The 16,286-nt window shown below is 42.6% G+C and overlaps 3 protein-coding genes across 4 annotated transcripts; 2 read left to right on the top strand and 1 right to left on the bottom strand.

The window, feature by feature from the left end:
- Positions 1-3,970: 3,970 nt before the first annotated feature.
- LOC100832273 (acyl carrier protein 2, mitochondrial) lies at positions 3,971-5,936 on the bottom strand. Its single transcript, XM_003557856.4, has 2 exons — positions 5,590-5,936; positions 3,971-4,376 (listed from the first exon to the last, which is right to left on the bottom strand). Exons 1-2 carry the CDS (start codon positions 5,815-5,817, stop codon positions 4,200-4,202), a joined length of 405 nt encoding a protein of 134 aa, XP_003557904.1. The 5' UTR covers positions 5,818-5,936; the 3' UTR covers positions 3,971-4,199.
- Positions 5,937-9,609: 3,673 nt separating this feature from the next.
- LOC100830455 (protein EARLY RESPONSIVE TO DEHYDRATION 15) lies at positions 9,610-10,919 on the top strand. Of its 2 annotated transcripts, none has more exons than XM_003557850.4 (3): positions 9,610-9,772; positions 9,991-10,310; positions 10,408-10,919. In XM_003557850.4, the coding sequence occupies exons 2-3, from the start codon at positions 10,004-10,006 to the stop codon at positions 10,563-10,565; spliced, it is 465 nt and encodes a 154-aa protein (XP_003557898.1). In that variant the 5' UTR covers positions 9,610-9,772; positions 9,991-10,003; the 3' UTR covers positions 10,566-10,919. The 2 variants fall into 2 exon arrangements, with proteins under 2 accessions (XP_003557898.1, XP_010228619.1); XM_010230317.3 differs by having other exon boundaries at positions 9,617-9,772; positions 9,995-10,310.
- Positions 10,920-13,891: 2,972 nt separating this feature from the next.
- On the top strand, positions 13,892-16,266 carry LOC100827709 (nucleolar protein 12). Its single transcript, XM_003557841.4, has 4 exons — positions 13,892-14,220; positions 14,358-14,463; positions 15,583-15,700; positions 15,801-16,266. Exons 1-4 carry the CDS (start codon positions 14,039-14,041, stop codon positions 16,067-16,069), a joined length of 675 nt encoding a protein of 224 aa, XP_003557889.1. The 5' UTR covers positions 13,892-14,038; the 3' UTR covers positions 16,070-16,266.
- The last annotated feature ends 20 nt before the right edge of the window (positions 16,267-16,286 follow it).

Raw genomic sequence — 16,286 nt, 5'->3', positions numbered from 1 at the left:
GTAGTGAGTTGTACGTATGGAATTATCCTTGCCTCTGTTTATTACATTATTGGTGTACCTACACAGTGAGCAATTTATTTAGATGGCTCATCTATTTTGTTTTACTTGTGATATTTTCATAGGTGGGAAAAAGTAACACCACCAAAGCAACTTGGGATCCCGTTGCTCACTATAAACAACAAAGATAGAACGTTTTAACCTTAAAGGGTACAACGACTTGATAGTGAAGTTCGATGAGCACACAAAGATAGGTTATATGTGAAGGTAATTCAAACATAAGTGGGAAAAACTAAAGAAAGGTTATGATATATGGGAACCATTGAACCAACAGGCATCTGCTGTCCGGCCTAGGAAGGGATCCCATCACTGGTAGCATAGTGTCTAGTGATGATTGGTGGGGGAGAGAGATAAACATATGTCATTAGCGGGAAAAAGTGATAGATGTATGCTCAATTCATGTCCTTTGCATGAACTATTCGATTTTCAAACTGTTTATTTTAAACTAATGTGGTCTTGTCATACTTGTTTGCAGAAATGTGCAGATTGTGTGTATTTTCGACAAGTTCCACTAGATGAGGAGGAAGTGAGAACAATTTTTTATGTCGATGGTAGAAATAAACTTGCAATGGTACAAGGTGCAACACCTTATGTGGGAACATCCCATGTTTATCTTGAAGTAGAAGATGTGGCTAGTTCAAAGAGTGAAGTGTTTGAGTGTCATGCTGGTGCACCTATTGGTGGCAAGGTTGCAAAGAAGAGATCAATGATGCATTCACCTAATCCTATGCCATCAAAGAGAAGAACTGACAGAAATTCATGACTGCGTCGTATTTTAGACTTGGTTGAAAAGGAGATGAGCAATAATTCTGTAAGATCCACAAGTCAAGTATCTATTGATCCAGTGAGAAAGGAGATGCAGGAGATGGTGAAAATGGTGGTCGATGATGGGGCCAAACCGGGGAGTGATGAACATTTTTATGCCACACATCTCTTTATGGAAAAGAAATATCGTGATGTCTTCATCACTCTGAAGACACCAAATATTAGACTTGCATGGCTCAAGAGGACATGGGAGGAGAGAGAAAGGCCTTAGGCATCATTCTATTACATGTTATTTGCTTTCAGCACTAATTTGCATTTGGACTATGTTGTTTGTTACTTTTGGCATCTAAACCTCTAATATCATGTGAACCTAATAACCTATCAGATCTTCTAAACTTGTACTGTCATTTGGGCCTATGTTGTTGATTTGTTGTTATCATGTGTTCCTTTGTGTGTTCAATGGTGAATCAAGTAATGAGGAGGTAGTAGTGTGACAATACAAGCCAAAGATGATTCTAATCTGAGAAGCCACATGTTTTTTTCTCTCAAGATGTTCAGGATGAGGATGTCAATTTTTGTCACGTGGCAAAAATAAACTATTGACACTCTTTTCTATTGATACGTGGATGGACATTGCGGGTATTACCACTGGACGAAGTTTGTTTGAGATTATGAGATGTGTATACAACATAACTGGTGATACTATATGAGTAAACCACATTAAACCAAGGCACACCGAGATTGTGGCTTCATTTCAAGAATGGGCATTATAAAGCGTGAACGTCAGCGCTGGAGCGTTCGCGCGTGACGGAATCTGCAACGTCCAACCTCTCTCGCGTACGACGGTACTCATCGAATGGAGCTGCATGCTGCTTGTGTCAGGGCCTAGTTAGGCCTGGTGCGTGCACGCATGCATGGATACATGGCTTATGGCTAGATATGCACACAAATGAGTACCGGTTGATTCACACGATTCAAAAAAATTGTAGCTCAAATCATTTGTTTAATTCACAATCTATTTTCACAAATGGCTTCGTATCGACAAGAGCTTCAAAATTAGATCTTCCTCGATTATGTTTGGACACAAATTTGCGTGACCCTTTATTACCGGACAATAATGCACAAGTCATCATTCTACTTTGAAATCACTAACCATGTGCTAACTTATCACTATCACGGTGGCAACTTCATATATACTTCCCCCGTCCCATATTAAGTGCTAAAATATTACATGTATCGTCCATTTTTAGACAAATTTGAGTCACTTAATATGTAAATGTGGGAGTATATGATTGGACGGCAATTTTTTAATGTATAGATCCGTATGAAGTTCACACTAGTAATTTGTAGCCAAGGATCTAAGTGGCAACTTGATATATTACTAGGTGGCAACTTCATACATTATTGGGTGGCAACTTCATAATGTATAACTAAATATAAAGTTAGCATGTGGTAATTTGCAAGTGTATAAGAAGCTAACTGGCAACTTGATATGTTAGTAGGTGGCAACTTTAGAAGCTTGCCCCTGAGAACAACGCGTGCCGCATGCGAGCTATATAGAGCCGTCATTTTTTTCTAGCGTCGATGTATGTACCAAGCAGTATTTTTTTAGGCTTGCAACAAGCATTTTAGGGCATATATACATGCACTAGCTAACTTTACATATTTAATATGCTATCTAACTCAAATCGTTTGTCCGATTCATAATCCGCTGTTGCTATTGACTTCGCATCGATGAGAGCTTCAAGACTAGGTTCCTTTTGAATATGTTTCAACAAAACAAAAATCTGATATTTTGCTACTGGACAACAATGCACAAATTACCATCATGTTTTGATTATTTTTTCTACCACGTAGTAACTTATTACTGACATGATGGCAACTTCATATATTACCGTGGGGTAACTTTAGATATTATTGGGTGGTAGTTTTAACTCACAAATTACCACCCATTTTATATGCAGTTACCGCATGGTAATTTGTAGCCAAGGATCTAGGTGGCAACTTGATATATTATTAGATGGTAATTTTAAGATTGATTTTTCTGTTGAACATATCAACATGTTATCTAGTTTCGAAAATTTTGTCGAGACCAAACTAATCGTGAATATAAATCGTAAATTGAGTATACGGTCTAAGAGTTTTGATACCATGCCATGATGCAAGAATCGTCATCTTATTTTGTAAGAAGTTGCGATGGCAACTTCGTACCAATAAGACGGCAACTTCATAAATTATTGGGTGGTAATTTTTAAAGCGAGAAAATCATCAAAGCATACCCATACGTGATCTAGTATTGAAGGTTTCGTCGAGACAAAGCTAATAGCGAAAGTGGATCGTAAATATCGTAAATTTAGTGCACCATTTTAGACATAGAATATTTTAAAACTTTAAATTTTCTAAAATATTAATCACGCATGCGGAGCATCTTCTCCTGGCGCTGCATGCGGAGCCAGCCATATCCAAAGTTTTGTATGCATGCAGCTGCCCGTGTACTCGCGGTCGCGCGCGAAGGCTACCGCGACCGTCGCGCGTTAGGCCATTCCGTTCAAGAATTTTATTGCTGCCCTCATCTCTCAAAGTCGTGCACATTGATATGCATAGTAATCCAAATCAAAATGGCATGGCAATATGTGACATTGATACGATGTTCAATTTTGTGATTGCTGTATGGCATGGATTCTTGGGTCATATCTAAATATCTATCTACACGGTTGTGCCATATGCCTTCTACATGTATTATTGTCCTTAATACTGGCATTTGTAGTGTTTATCTCATTGTAAACTTTAGGAAGATAACTCTGGATATCCCAAACAAACAGGTTATCTAACTGAATTTGTACTTTTTAAAAGACATTCACAATGCCTTGTGGCAAGATACTAGTGCCAAAAAAAATAGTTACTGTTGATGTAAATGAGTATTGGATAAGATATATGTGATTTAAAAGGCAAAAAATATATATCTTTGCTAAGTTGTGTAATACACTAGAATCAACAGTCTCAGTCTTATGCCACTTTGTCGAGAATTCCGTAACTCCGATCTTCTACCCGGCAAATGTTGTTAAGACGTAAGAGCTGTACTGATAATCACTTAGAACATATATGAGCAAAGTAAATAAAATGACTAATACTTCCACAAGGATAAGTCTGGAGATTCTGGGCACAAATCACTGATAACTAGGAAAACTTGGTACAAGAAAACGAGTTCCTTCTCATTATCAAACAAATTATTTGGTGCAGGCTGGCAGAAAGAAGACAATGTCCGAAAAGGGACAATAAGCACTGGTACAATGCTGAAACCCAAGAGATGGATATCATGCCGAGGAACTGTTTTCATCTAAACAGAAGTTTCATAACTTAAACAAGTATATAACCACTTATTTTGCTTTGGGATGTGAGGCGATGAAGTCAACAGCAACTTTAATGGAGTCAATTTTGTCAGCCTCATTGTCAGGTATCTCGAAACCAAATTCCTCTTCTAATGCCATCACAACCTCCACTGCATCCAAACTGTCTAGGCCAAGATCATCCTTGAAGTGGGCGTCTGGTTTCACCTACACGACATTGTAAACAAACTGATTCATGTTTTCAAACAATGCAAAACTGATAACGTGTGGAAAAAATCATGAGCTAAACCACTCTGATTCAGTCCACACACATCAAAACCAAATAAAAAGCAAAGCACCACACATAATAGTTGAAACAGTAATTATTTGAGCATAAGTGCTGTAGACTAGAGTTGCATGAGTGTGCAAATGATTAACAGGCCGGAGATTTCACAACACAAGCAAAAACTTACTAGCTACTCCCTCCGTTCCTAAATATAAGAAGTCCTGCAAATTAGTTTTATTAAATCCATCATTATATATATTTTCATATATACTAATTTATTTGATATTGTAGATCTTAGTAGATTTTTCTATAAACTTGGTCAAACTTGAAGAAGTTTGACTTAGGACAAAGCTAGGACTTCTTATATTTAGGAACGGAGTGAGTAGCAATTAAGCAACTGGAAATACTGAACCTAATAAGCTTTTCTTCTGAAAACCAGATGATCAACGGACAGGAATTTGGGCTACATGGATGATTTTTTTCCTTTCTAAAGAGTGCTCACAGATTTACAATATCACAACAGGCATAAGCAAATTATGTGCAGAGCAGTCCTATACTTGCCTGGCTTTAGTGAAAATAGGAGGAATGAGTGTTTTACTCCAAAAAGTAATTAAAGATGTTCAAGATCTGCTTCTCAATCTCCAGCAAGCTATTACAGCCGAATTGTGCCTGTTACTATTTTGTTTCTGTTAATGCAGTTGCTCGCTAACCCTGAGGTATCTACTTCACCATAGAACAACACCGTGTGGCAAAATATGAAGGCCAAAGGTTCATGAGCTAAAAGCTCAACAAACTATTGATATGGAGTGGATCAACAGAAACACGACTACATGAGAATTCACAGATAAATAATGCCATCGAACTGAAAGTCTAAAACCACTCATGTGATGATTCGTCTCCCCACAACTCATCCAAGCCAAATATCGGTTCATCTCCATCTTCGTAGCCAGACAACCAGCTACATACACACGCAGTAAATAAGGCCAAAGCTAGATCTACCTATGCAACCAACGGGGCCAGCGGTTTTTTCGTTTCCCAGAAATGTAAAATAAAAGGGAACAGTTAGCATGTCAATTGCTGCTGATTTGATCCTAGCCGGCGTCATTCGTTCTACTCCATGTAAAGTGGTAAGAGAGGGAGGTCGTAGTGGGAGACCTTAGAAGGGTCGTCGATCTTCTGGAACTTCTTGACGACCTTGATGGTGCGCTCGGTGACCTCGTCCTTGTCCAGGAACGACCCCTTGGCTTCCTCCGACGACATCCACCGCCGCCCTGACAGGGCCCCCTGCAGCGCCGCTGCCGGCCTGAAGGACTCCGCCGACGCGGGGGACGCAGCCAAGCGGATGTGCCGCAGCACCAGGTTCCTCGCCGCCGCCAACGCCATTAGGGTGAGATGGACTGGTTAGCTCCGGGGAGGGGAGGGGAGTGGGAGGGGATCGGAGGCACTGCGTTATGGTGAGTTGCGGCGGCGAGGCGAGAACTTTCTGGGCTGAGGGTGGGAGAAGAGAAAGAGGAGAGGGTTTTGGGCCACTTGGACCTTCAGGTTCGTCTCAGGTCGATTTTAATCTCGGTCGTTGGGCTCGGCCCACTTCGCCCGGATCTGGCTGGACCCCTAAAAAAAAAACTTCGCCCGGATCTGGTCGCCACCGGCCAGACCGAGAGATAGCTTCCACTGAAAAAAAAAAGTGGTCGGACCACTTGTGTTGCTTTTTAAAACCTCTCAGATTAGTTTAGTTTGTGCAAACATGGTATTCTGCAATTTTGTTAACGAATACTAGGTGGGGAAGGAAGCATCAATTCGAAGGACTACAATGAAACTTTTAGTTTTGTTAATTATCTTTGTTATTTGTTTGGTCCATGACTCAAATTTTTGTGCTTTGACTCTTGAAACATTAAGCTAGATCGTTGCTCTAATAAAACTTAAAAAAATGCCGAAAGATAAGAGACCAACAAAAAAAACCCAAGTTATCTTCTTTGGAAAAAAAAGATCAATCTCTGCCGGTTTTCCTTTCTCTCGCGCACCCGTTTGGCATCCAAAGTAGGGAAAATCACAAATCAACTTTTGACATCTTGTTTTATTGTTTTGCATGTTAGCTTTGTTGTATTGAAAGTGATGCTTAACGATGGAAGTTGCATCGTCTAAAAGATTGGTGTCGATGATAATCTTGACTCATTTTTTTCGTGGTTTTAGTCTTTTTCTTTACCGATTCATGGACCATGATGTGTTCAACGATTTTAGGTTTTCACCATCTGTGGATAGCTCATGCAGCTTTTCAAAACGTATTAGTTTAGTCTAACTTGTGCAAGCATGGTAGTGTCAAGATGAAAATGATGGATCTCTAGAGACCATGAGTGCAAAAGATCATGATGAAACTTTTAAACTTATCGAGAATCTTCATTATTTATTTTGTTTCAATTGTATAGTCTATTGTACTTTTCTTTCAATTGAATCAATTTTATGTTTTCAAGTTTTTTATCCCAATCAATGGTCACATCGGCCTAACATGTGAGCCTACCAGTCAAAAATAAGTGAAATTGTCAAATAGAATAAACCTTGACACACAATGTTAGGGGTAAAATGTGGCATAAAGTTCTAAACAAGGTAAACATTGTCATAGATTGATTGTCACAAGTAAAATGTGAAATTCACTCCGAAATCTCTAATGCTAGTCTAGCTTTGTGTAAATTTCATATTTTGCGGTTTCTTTGGTGAAAATGCGGAGATGCAAGAAATTGAAGATAGAGATGACAACTTCCAATGTAATCATTTGTTTTATCAACGAGCTTTGTGTTTCAGTTTCTTCTGTCTTTGTTTCGCTAAATCATGAAGCCTGATCATTCGGTGGAAAACAGCAAAGTACGAGCATGCAACCAAAATGTCTACATTAACAGAAATCAAGCAACTCTGTGGTGACAGACTCGCAACAGGGAACCCAAAGGTAAACAAGCTAGCATCAATCTCCAGCATAATGGTGATTTTTTTTTTGGAGTTCTGGAGCTTAATTCACCTGCCATCAACGTGGTAACAAAGATTGCATTCCGAAAACAAGGATTACTCATATTACCATGCACGTGCACACCTCATAAAGGGTCTTGACGTTTTTTTTGAGGAAAAACGTTTTTCTTTTAGTTTTTGAGGAAAAACTAAAAAAAAACCGTCAAGATCCTTGATGAGGTGCACGTGCATGGTAATATGACGTTTGCTTAGCATACATATGTGATGTCTATTGATATAACACAAATCAAAAGCTACAAAATCATTGCTAAGCTCATGTAATTCACGCATATGGAAGCACTTTGACGTGAGAATGGCTTGGAAATAGACCACTTATGTCTCACTCCTATACCAGTAGGCATTTTTCTAGTTGTTTTTTTTAAAAGGGGAAGGATCCCTCAACCTCTATATCGATCGACACACTCAACCATTTTTAGTACGAAGTTCAAAAGGTATTACAAATCACTTATCAGGAATCGTGGATAAAAATCGCTAGCAAAAAATATGCTAGTTCGGAAAACTGCTCAAAATGACTTCATTTTCAAAGATTAATGTAGAAATAAGGCATACTCCATATATCCTTATTACCTGACAATTGGTCTTTGGGAAAGTGGAACAAAGGAGGAACGTTGATATGGTTGGCAGGTGAAATTAGGTAAACAAATGTGGTAGGCCAACTAACGGGATAGTGGAAGGACCTCCAACAAGTAAATTACACGAGGGCAATCGATTAACAGTGGTATCGTTAACTGCATCGTAAACACCGGTATATCGAGGCTCAGAAAAAGAAAAAGAAAAACACCGGTATATCTCAGATGGACGACGAGACGATGATGAGAAACCACATGCAATTGTGATGAAGCAATCATGATAATAAGGAATTAATTGGCTAGGTTGCCGAATACTCCATGTATTCCTCGCAAAAAAAAAGAATACTCCATGTATTAGAAGGAAGGGGGATACAGGGGTGGCTATTGGCCGGATCCGGATAGTTTCGACGGTGGAGAAAATTAACGCGTAAATGTGGGCAGCTCATTCTTTTTTCTCTCTTTGATTAATCATGGACATAGTACCACTATACGTTCCTCGCATGTGCCCTCACGTCCCGACAAAGCTTCATTTCCACAGAATTAATGTCGTTTCTTTCTCTGGTGTAAGAATTGGCGTCGTCACAATGCAAATAATTCAGATCAATGATTGTGTACGGGCCTTCTCCATTGGCTGGACAGCGACTGGTCCTAGTAATTTATTCTCGATGGAGGCCAGGTGGCCAGCAAAGTAAGAAGCAGTCCTAGCATTAGCATTAGCGTGATGGAGAGAATCATGGAGGGGGTGTGATTAGACGGCGGTTGGTTTTCGGCTTTTCGCTGGGCCGGCCTGTGTGTCGCGGTGAGACTGAGAGCAGCCTCCACTCCATGTGCAGCAGCTTTACTAGCTCCGCGTTATCCCGTTTGTGCCCTTGGTAGCTTCCTTGTTCGGGCTTCGGATGCTTTTGGTTCAATATAGCCTCGTAGGCAATCTCGCACGTTTAGAAGGTGCGATCGATCGCAAGTTCATTTAATCTGAAGCATGCTAGTCCTGTGGAGCAAATTGACAACGGTTTCATGTTTAGAAGTTCCTGCCCCCCGAGAGCAAATTGACAACGGTTTCATTTAATCTGAATTAAGCTTAGCTAAACTGTAAAGTACGTGCTCTGCCGGCTGAGTTCCCTTGACCCGTAAAACAAGTTTCTTGCGTCGAGTAACGTTATCTCCTCGAGAGGATAGGACTAGGAGTGAACAACGCTACGCTCGTCACGTGGATGGATATGGGTCTTTGGTGCAATCGAAATCGAGTCAAACAAAAGCCTACGACTAACATGTGCCGACCAAGCCTTTAGGAGACGCCGTGAGAAAAGATTAGCAGGTCAATCTATTGATCCCCGCATAACAAAAAAGTAAACACGACGTTGGTTTGCGATACTCACGAGAGCCGTCGCAGCAGAGATGCCATGTTCCTATTCAGCATTCACGCGTCCACACGCCACTCTTGTGTACTAATCGTGTTGCGCGTGAGAAATTGACCGTGCATTCCAGCATTCTCTTTCTTTTTCGGAGCGACCGACCGCCCGCGGGGAAGCTGCGTCCGACCCACCCAGCCACGCTCGCCAAGGAAGGCTTGGTCGCACCTTCCTCCTCCCACCTTCCCTTCTTCTGTCTATAAAAATCCTTTTCTTTCCCCCAGCGAACGCACCCACTCATCACACACAAGCTCACTCCACTATCCAGATTCTCCGTTTTCCTCTCCTGCCCCCCTGCGGCCCCGATCCCCAATTCCGTCCCGGAGAGAAGAAGCAGCCAAAAAGGTGAGAGCACCTGGAAGAACCAGAGGAATTTTTTCATCTGCTTGCTTAGATCCGTTGTCCGGTAGTCCAGTGTGTAGATCTGTTGACACCCGCGGTCGAGTTTATTCGTCTGGGCTCTCCAGATCTGGGGTTACCAAGGCGTCAAAATCCTTTCGGGCCCGTGAAAATCTTGCGGTTTTGTCTCTGATTTTTCGATTTTTGAATTTTGATCTGGCCAGCCAGGAGGAAATCATGAGCGCCATGGTCGCGTCGTCGCTGAACCCGGAGGCGCCGCTCTTCATCCCGGCGGCGTTCTGGCAGGTGGAGGACTTCTCCCCGCAGTGGTGGGACCTCGTCAAGACCACCCCATGGTTCCGCGACTACTGGTTCCACCAGCACCAGCAGCTCGACGATATGGCCGACTCCCTCCAAGCCTTCGAGGCCGAGGACGACGTCGCCGGCCTCCTCCCCGACGCCATCGACGACGACCTCTTCTACGGCCAGCACCACCACACCGTCGCCCTTGAGGCAGCCCAGCCACCGGTTCCACTCAAGACTGGTACGAACCAAAGCGATTCCTCCGTCGCATCAAGTTAAAGATGAAACTAGATCGGAGTTAGCTCATATATATGTGTGGGTGATTTCTGTATGTGCAGATGCGGTGCTCAAAGCGCTGAGCCTGGCGTCCCCCAAGGGCGGCGACGCCCTGCGCGGGTTCCAGGAGAAGCCTAGGCACTCCGAGAAGCCCACCAAGTACGCCGGCAGCCCGAGGAGCGGCGGCAGCGCACCCCGCTTCATCCACCAGCCTCGCTAGGTTGGGATGACAAGCTTCTTCAACAATCGAGCAAAGCCTCCTCCTCCTGGCTGCTGCCATATGTTTGGTGTTTCAAGTCGTGTACTAGTAGCGGTGCTGTGCTTTGCTGCCGTCTGTATATTATTAAGTAGAAATGACCTTAAGAAAAAACGAACAACAGAATGCAACTGTTGTTTAGTGGTTTGTTGCCTTGTATGTTTTGTTCAGCTCAGCTCAGTGTGTGTGTAGGGAAGATTCCTAAAAAGAAAGGGGGGAGAAGAATGTAGTAGAGTGCACCCTTGTTAATGTGTGTGATGTTCCATGGCAAGCAGCTTAATGTTAATTATTTAGCAGTATGATTGCTGTTGGTTGTTTGGCTGTCATTCTCCTCTGATTTATCATTTGATTAGTCACGGCCATGTTCTCTGTTGGACCTTGGAATCATGGTTCAGCCTTCGCCTTGATCGCCTCTGTAGGCTGTCCCAGTGGTCTCGGAGAACTAATCATTTTTGGTTTACAGCTACTCCACTTGCCCGATCAAATGATGAACCAACCAGTGGTCTTGAAATCATGCCGATCATTTTTGCTTTACAACTCCACTTGCATTGTCTTGCAGTTATATCGTAAGACTAAAACTTGTGGCCAGTCAGCAACTTTGCTTATATGTCATGTCTGAACCTACCATTTAGAGCAATTTGGCATCGAGAATTATTAGAGCAGCCGCCGAGAAAGTTCTTTTCCGGGAAGTATTTGAGCTAGCAACGAGATGATTCCTTTTTGGGTACTTCCGTCACAATGCGGATGATCGTATCAGTGATGAGTGCCTTCTCTGTTTGTTGTCGAGTTTTGACATGCCGAACAGAATTCTGTTTGCAAATAAACCCAAACGATCCATCATTGTCTTACCGAATTGCGGGCACGGCCTAACTTTGGTTGCCACCCGGAGCAACATGCCAGAACGCCTGACGGTAACCTGAGCTTGTATGACAAAATTGCATCCAAGGTTCGGTGTTTGGTTGCCACCCTGAATGCATATGCTCCAAGCTGACCAAGCAGCGTTTGGTTCATTGTTTGCCTGAGGCTAAGTTCACCATTTGCAATGTACAATGCGTGCTGAGATTACACCTCGCGTGCATACGAAATAAGATGCTACACAGTCAGGCCATTCTTTGTCCAAAAAAAAAAACATGATCGGGTCCTATGGTCATTAAACTTCAAGTTTTAGTTGAAAACGTAGAAAACTTGTATTAACATCTTGTGACAATAGAACTTCCGCAACAAGCATTTGACAAATTGTTTGAACACACACTAGTCCTGCTGTCCCAGGCTCTCATCCATTGTTCACTGCAAACTTTCCATTTAAAGTGCACCCACGGTCTTTGAACTTGTCCGCAGCAATCACGCTGAGAGTGCGTTTGGATCTGCTTTGCTTATCGATAGTAGGTCTCAAAAATGTGGAACTAGGCCTTAACAATCCTCAAACTTCTCATCGTATGTCACTCAGGTCCAAAAGTGGCATTGATGGCAACTATGGCGAATGCTTGGCTATGTGGAGCAATAAAAAGTTCAAAAGAATATAAATATATAGATAGTTTTAAAACTAAAAATTGTGAAAAACTAGGTAGTATTTTTTTTTCCGAAAAGTGTATAAATGTCAAGTTAATGTAGTAAAATATGGAAACATGATAAAGTTTCAAATCATTTGCATTTCGCTATTTTTCAAATTTATTATAATAAAAAGAAAATATATTGAAAAAGGAAAACAAATTAATTTTCTATATTTAAAACTTCATAGCTCATGTATTTGAACTATTTATTTTTCTTTACATTTTTGGAAAATTTCCTTCAAACTTCCCTTTCTTCTTTCTCCAATTTATCTTATACCCCCTCCATCCTGATAAGGATGTCTGAAATTTGTTTAAGTTTGGGTGTATCTAGACACTAAAACATGTCTAGATACATCCATATTTTGAAAATTTTGCGACATCCTTTTTAGGACGGAGGGAGTATCTCTTTTTGCTCTGCCAACAAAACTAGACATTGGCCACAAAAGAGACCCGAGTGATAGAAGTTGACGAGTTTAAAGATAGTCTTTGTCTAGTTTCACGGTTTTGGTAACGTAAGTAATGATAAGAGTTTTGGACTTATCATAACTTCTGTATATTTATTTGCCATTTCCTTGAAAAACTGACTATTCGTGAGAACGAGCGAGTCATAATGGTTACACCCTCCATTCCGGTTTATGGGCCCCCATGTATCCCCCTACGTTGAAGATTTAACTAATGCAAGATGAGTTATCACAAAAATTATACCATTAGAAACCCTAGATGTTCTATTTTTTAATGGTATATTTTTTCTGATATAAGACTCATGTTACATTAGCCAAATGTTTAACCTAAGAATGTGTGGGGGCCCATTAAACTGGGATGGAGGTAATACTTGAGAGCACATGCTCTCACGATGAACACTAAACTATTATGAACAGTTACATGTGTCCGCAGATGTTCGAGTATTTTATGTCCTTGTAATTTTCATGGCGAGCAAACCATTTTTGTGTTGTGAGAAACAAAACAATTTTGAGAACTATACTTGCACTTTTCACATGTTACTAAAACTCAATTTCCGTACATCTACTAGCATATAAAAGAGTTAGAAATTGACACATGTAACGTTTTTGATCTCTTCCTATTCAGAAAATACACCTTTGAGTTTTCGAACGGTATTGTCTTTGGCTAGGGGATGGGCGTTATTTAGGATTTTTTTTACTTAGTTCCCACTAGAGCTGGCCAACGGGCGCGGCCTGGACCCGGCACGGCACAACCCGCTTCTTAACCGGGCCGACACAGCCCAAGCCCATCAGACCCACTTATAAACGGGCCGTGCCATCCTAGCCCGCTCCGGCGAACCCAAGGTCCAAAAATGGCACACGAGCCAGCCGGGCCGGCCTGGGCCCGTTAGCCTATCAGGCCTCACCGTCAGTAGCGGCCCAGAAAACCTTTTTCGACCAAATAAGCATACAAAAGCGCCGCACAGCAGTGTTAGACACAAAACATCAGCAGCTTGGTCGTGCGGTGGAGGTCCCGTTTGGCTCTCGTGGACTGGACATGGCCTGGACAAGTGATGGAATGGGCTGTAGAAAAATAAAACAAAATGCTGTACGGACCGTGCCGTGCCGGCCCACGGGCTCGAGGCTGAGGCCCAGACAGGGCCCAAGAAGGTTCGCGGGCCGGCACGGCCTGTTTATAATCCTGCCGGGCCGAGCCCATAACAGGCCTGGCACGGCTGCCCGTTGTTGGCCAGCTATAGTTCCCACTTGGTAGAAAAAAAAAACAATCGCAAGTCTCCCCAGTTGCGACTTGCGCCCCCTCCTCCATCACGCGGATTGCGCGTGACTACTGTAGCGTCTAACCTAGTTTGCCCCCTCTATCAAATCGGCGGCGGCGCTTCCTCGTCTCTACCCGAGAGAGAGAGACAGAGAGAGGAGAGGCGTAGCCATGGCGTGGGAGGAGGAGGGGGTGGAAGACGAGCACGAGGAGGAGATGGAGGCGTCGGAAGAGGAGGAGGAGGAGGATGTTGTGGTGGGGCAGATGCCGACGGTCATGGTGCCGAAGCACATCAATAAGCGCGCCCTCAAGAACAAGGCCCTCTCCGTCTCCCTCGACAAGAAAGCCCTCAAGTAGGCTACCACCGCCCCCTTTATTTCGATTCATTGCAGCGACAGAAAATGTTCGCGGCACAGTGCGATTCATGTTTGCTTAGCTTGCACTGCCTTTTTGTTTTGTAACGCAAATCATGTAATCTTTGGTTTGGTAGGGATTTCGTGACTGGGTTTCACAAGAGGAAGAAGAAGAGAAGAAAAGAGGCGAATAAGATTACGCAGGAGAAGGAGAGACGGAGGCGAATCGAGGCGCGCAAGAAGGTGCGAAGCTCTCCCACAAGATTTTACTTTTCTATGTTTTATGGTTCTAATCGAAGTTATATTGCTCAGAAGGGAACTTTTCATGAGAAGATTGATTAACCATTGCGTTCCTCTGGCAAAATTGCATTATTTGCTCAACCCACTGTAGGATTCTTCTAGGTGCGGGGTTCATTTAGGAAGAACAGGGTCACTAGGATGCACGGATACGGATATGGACACTGCGGTGTGGCATTTTTTCAAAAACCCTGATACGTTTGTGTATATATAATAAATATATAAAAATTAGTGATTTTATACACGATAGCCCTATCTCTTCTTCTCCACCTAGTTGCCGTGACAAAATAGAAATCACAGCTCAGTAAGCACACGAGCAGGATTCAACAGCTGGACTCCATGTGCTCCTCCAGCACCACTGCCCGCATTCGACAGCGTAGCAGCAGGGGAACAGGGTTGCATGGGCGTAGCAGCAGGGACGCGGCGGTGCGCGGCACCCAGGTCGGTAGGTCAGGGTGGGAGAAAGATTGGATTGATCCAGGGTCGAAGTGGGATCCAGGGTCGATTGGATTGTTTCAGTGAGTCATCCCACTGAAACAAAACCAAATCTCAATTGCTGTATTTTACATGATTACTAGTACTTCTCTTATTAAAACATGCGATGGATATATATTAGGTTCAAACTACTAATTGACAGGTGTCACTAGTGGAGTACTAGTACTCCCTCTGATTCTAAATTCTTGACTCAAATTTATCCAAATATGGATGTATCTATTCTTAAAAAGTGTCTAGATACATGTAATATTTCGACAACAATTTAGGATCGGAGGGAAAAGGGGACTGGGAAGATCTGTTGTGACTGGTACGGCGAAAGGAAGATGCCTACAGTTGTGGAGCACATAATCCAAATTTTGTGTGGGAACTGGGAAGTCCTTAGGAATCCCAGATTTCGTTAGTAGACTGAACGAGCGTTTGACTAGACAAGAATGCTGGGGACAGCATTGAAGAGCAGAGGCTTCATATAAATTCAAGTTGGATTATATACTGTGTTGCGGTAATACATGGACAAGACTTCCAGGTAACCTCCTCTTGGTTTAACTGAGTGGTATCATTTTGTTTATACAGAGAAAACAAGAGAAAGAGATCGCTCTCTATGGTAAAGTCCTGTCATCAGATAATGCTGACGGTGATGGTGATAATGATGGTGGTGAGATGGATGAAGATTTATCTGCAGCTGCACCTGGTGAGTACAGAGTCTAGATTTTCTACCAGTTTCTGCCGTGCTACCTTGTTACCGACATGACGTTCGATCCCATTATCTATCCATTGGCTGGTTTATGCAGAAATCAAAACGTACGAAGATGGCAGGACTAGAATAACAGTAGTGACCAGTGAAATTACTCATGAAGACGAAGACCTTGGCCCAAAACGTGTTGCGCCTGCATCAACGAGCTTTGCGAACAAGAGTTCTGTCGCAGCTAGTGCCAAGAAGAACCCCAGTTTAGGTGTGAAGAGGAAGCCAGCAAAGAGAACAATGAGGAGCAAAAGCAAAGGGAAGAAGAAGGGTGACAAGAAGCGAACAGACACGAGTAGACGGAAGAACAAAGGGTAGATTTGTCCTCTGTAGAATTGTGTATGCCTGTGGGCAGCTTGAGTTGCATTTTAAGATATAGTGGATACTCCGTTCCTGATCGATCATCCATGTGAGGATCACGTGCTCAGTTAAATTGAGCCATTTTGACAATCTTACGGAAGTATGCCTATTATTTTTCTCACCGTAGCCAGCATACCTTGCATCATTCTTTTCAAGGTTTGTCCTTGTGATGGTT

This window comes from Brachypodium distachyon, chromosome 1 (assembly GCF_000005505.3).
Source record: "Brachypodium distachyon strain Bd21 chromosome 1, Brachypodium_distachyon_v3.0, whole genome shotgun sequence".
Lineage (NCBI taxonomy): Eukaryota > Viridiplantae > Streptophyta > Magnoliopsida > Poales > Poaceae > Brachypodium > Brachypodium distachyon.
This window is presented reverse-complemented; position numbering and strand designations above follow the sequence as displayed.

Coding starts and splice junctions, on each gene's coding strand:
- LOC100832273 (XM_003557856.4), bottom strand. CDS start 5,817: ATGGCGTTGGCGGCGGCGAGGAACCTGGTGCTGCGGCACATCCGCTTG. Junction 4,377..5,589: donor AGATCGACGACCCTTCTAAG/GTCTCCCACTAC, acceptor AATGTCGTGTAG/GTGAAACCAGACGCCCACTT.
- LOC100830455 (XM_003557850.4), top strand. CDS start 10,004: ATGAGCGCCATGGTCGCGTCGTCGCTGAACCCGGAGGCGCCGCTCTTC. Junction 10,311..10,407: donor ACCGGTTCCACTCAAGACTG/GTACGAACCAAA, acceptor CTGTATGTGCAG/ATGCGGTGCTCAAAGCGCTG.
- LOC100827709 (XM_003557841.4), top strand. CDS start 14,039: ATGGCGTGGGAGGAGGAGGGGGTGGAAGACGAGCACGAGGAGGAGATG. Junction 14,221..14,357: donor CTCGACAAGAAAGCCCTCAA/GTAGGCTACCAC, acceptor TTGGTTTGGTAG/GGATTTCGTGACTGGGTTTC. Junction 14,464..15,582: donor GAATCGAGGCGCGCAAGAAG/GTGCGAAGCTCT, acceptor TTGTTTATACAG/AGAAAACAAGAGAAAGAGAT.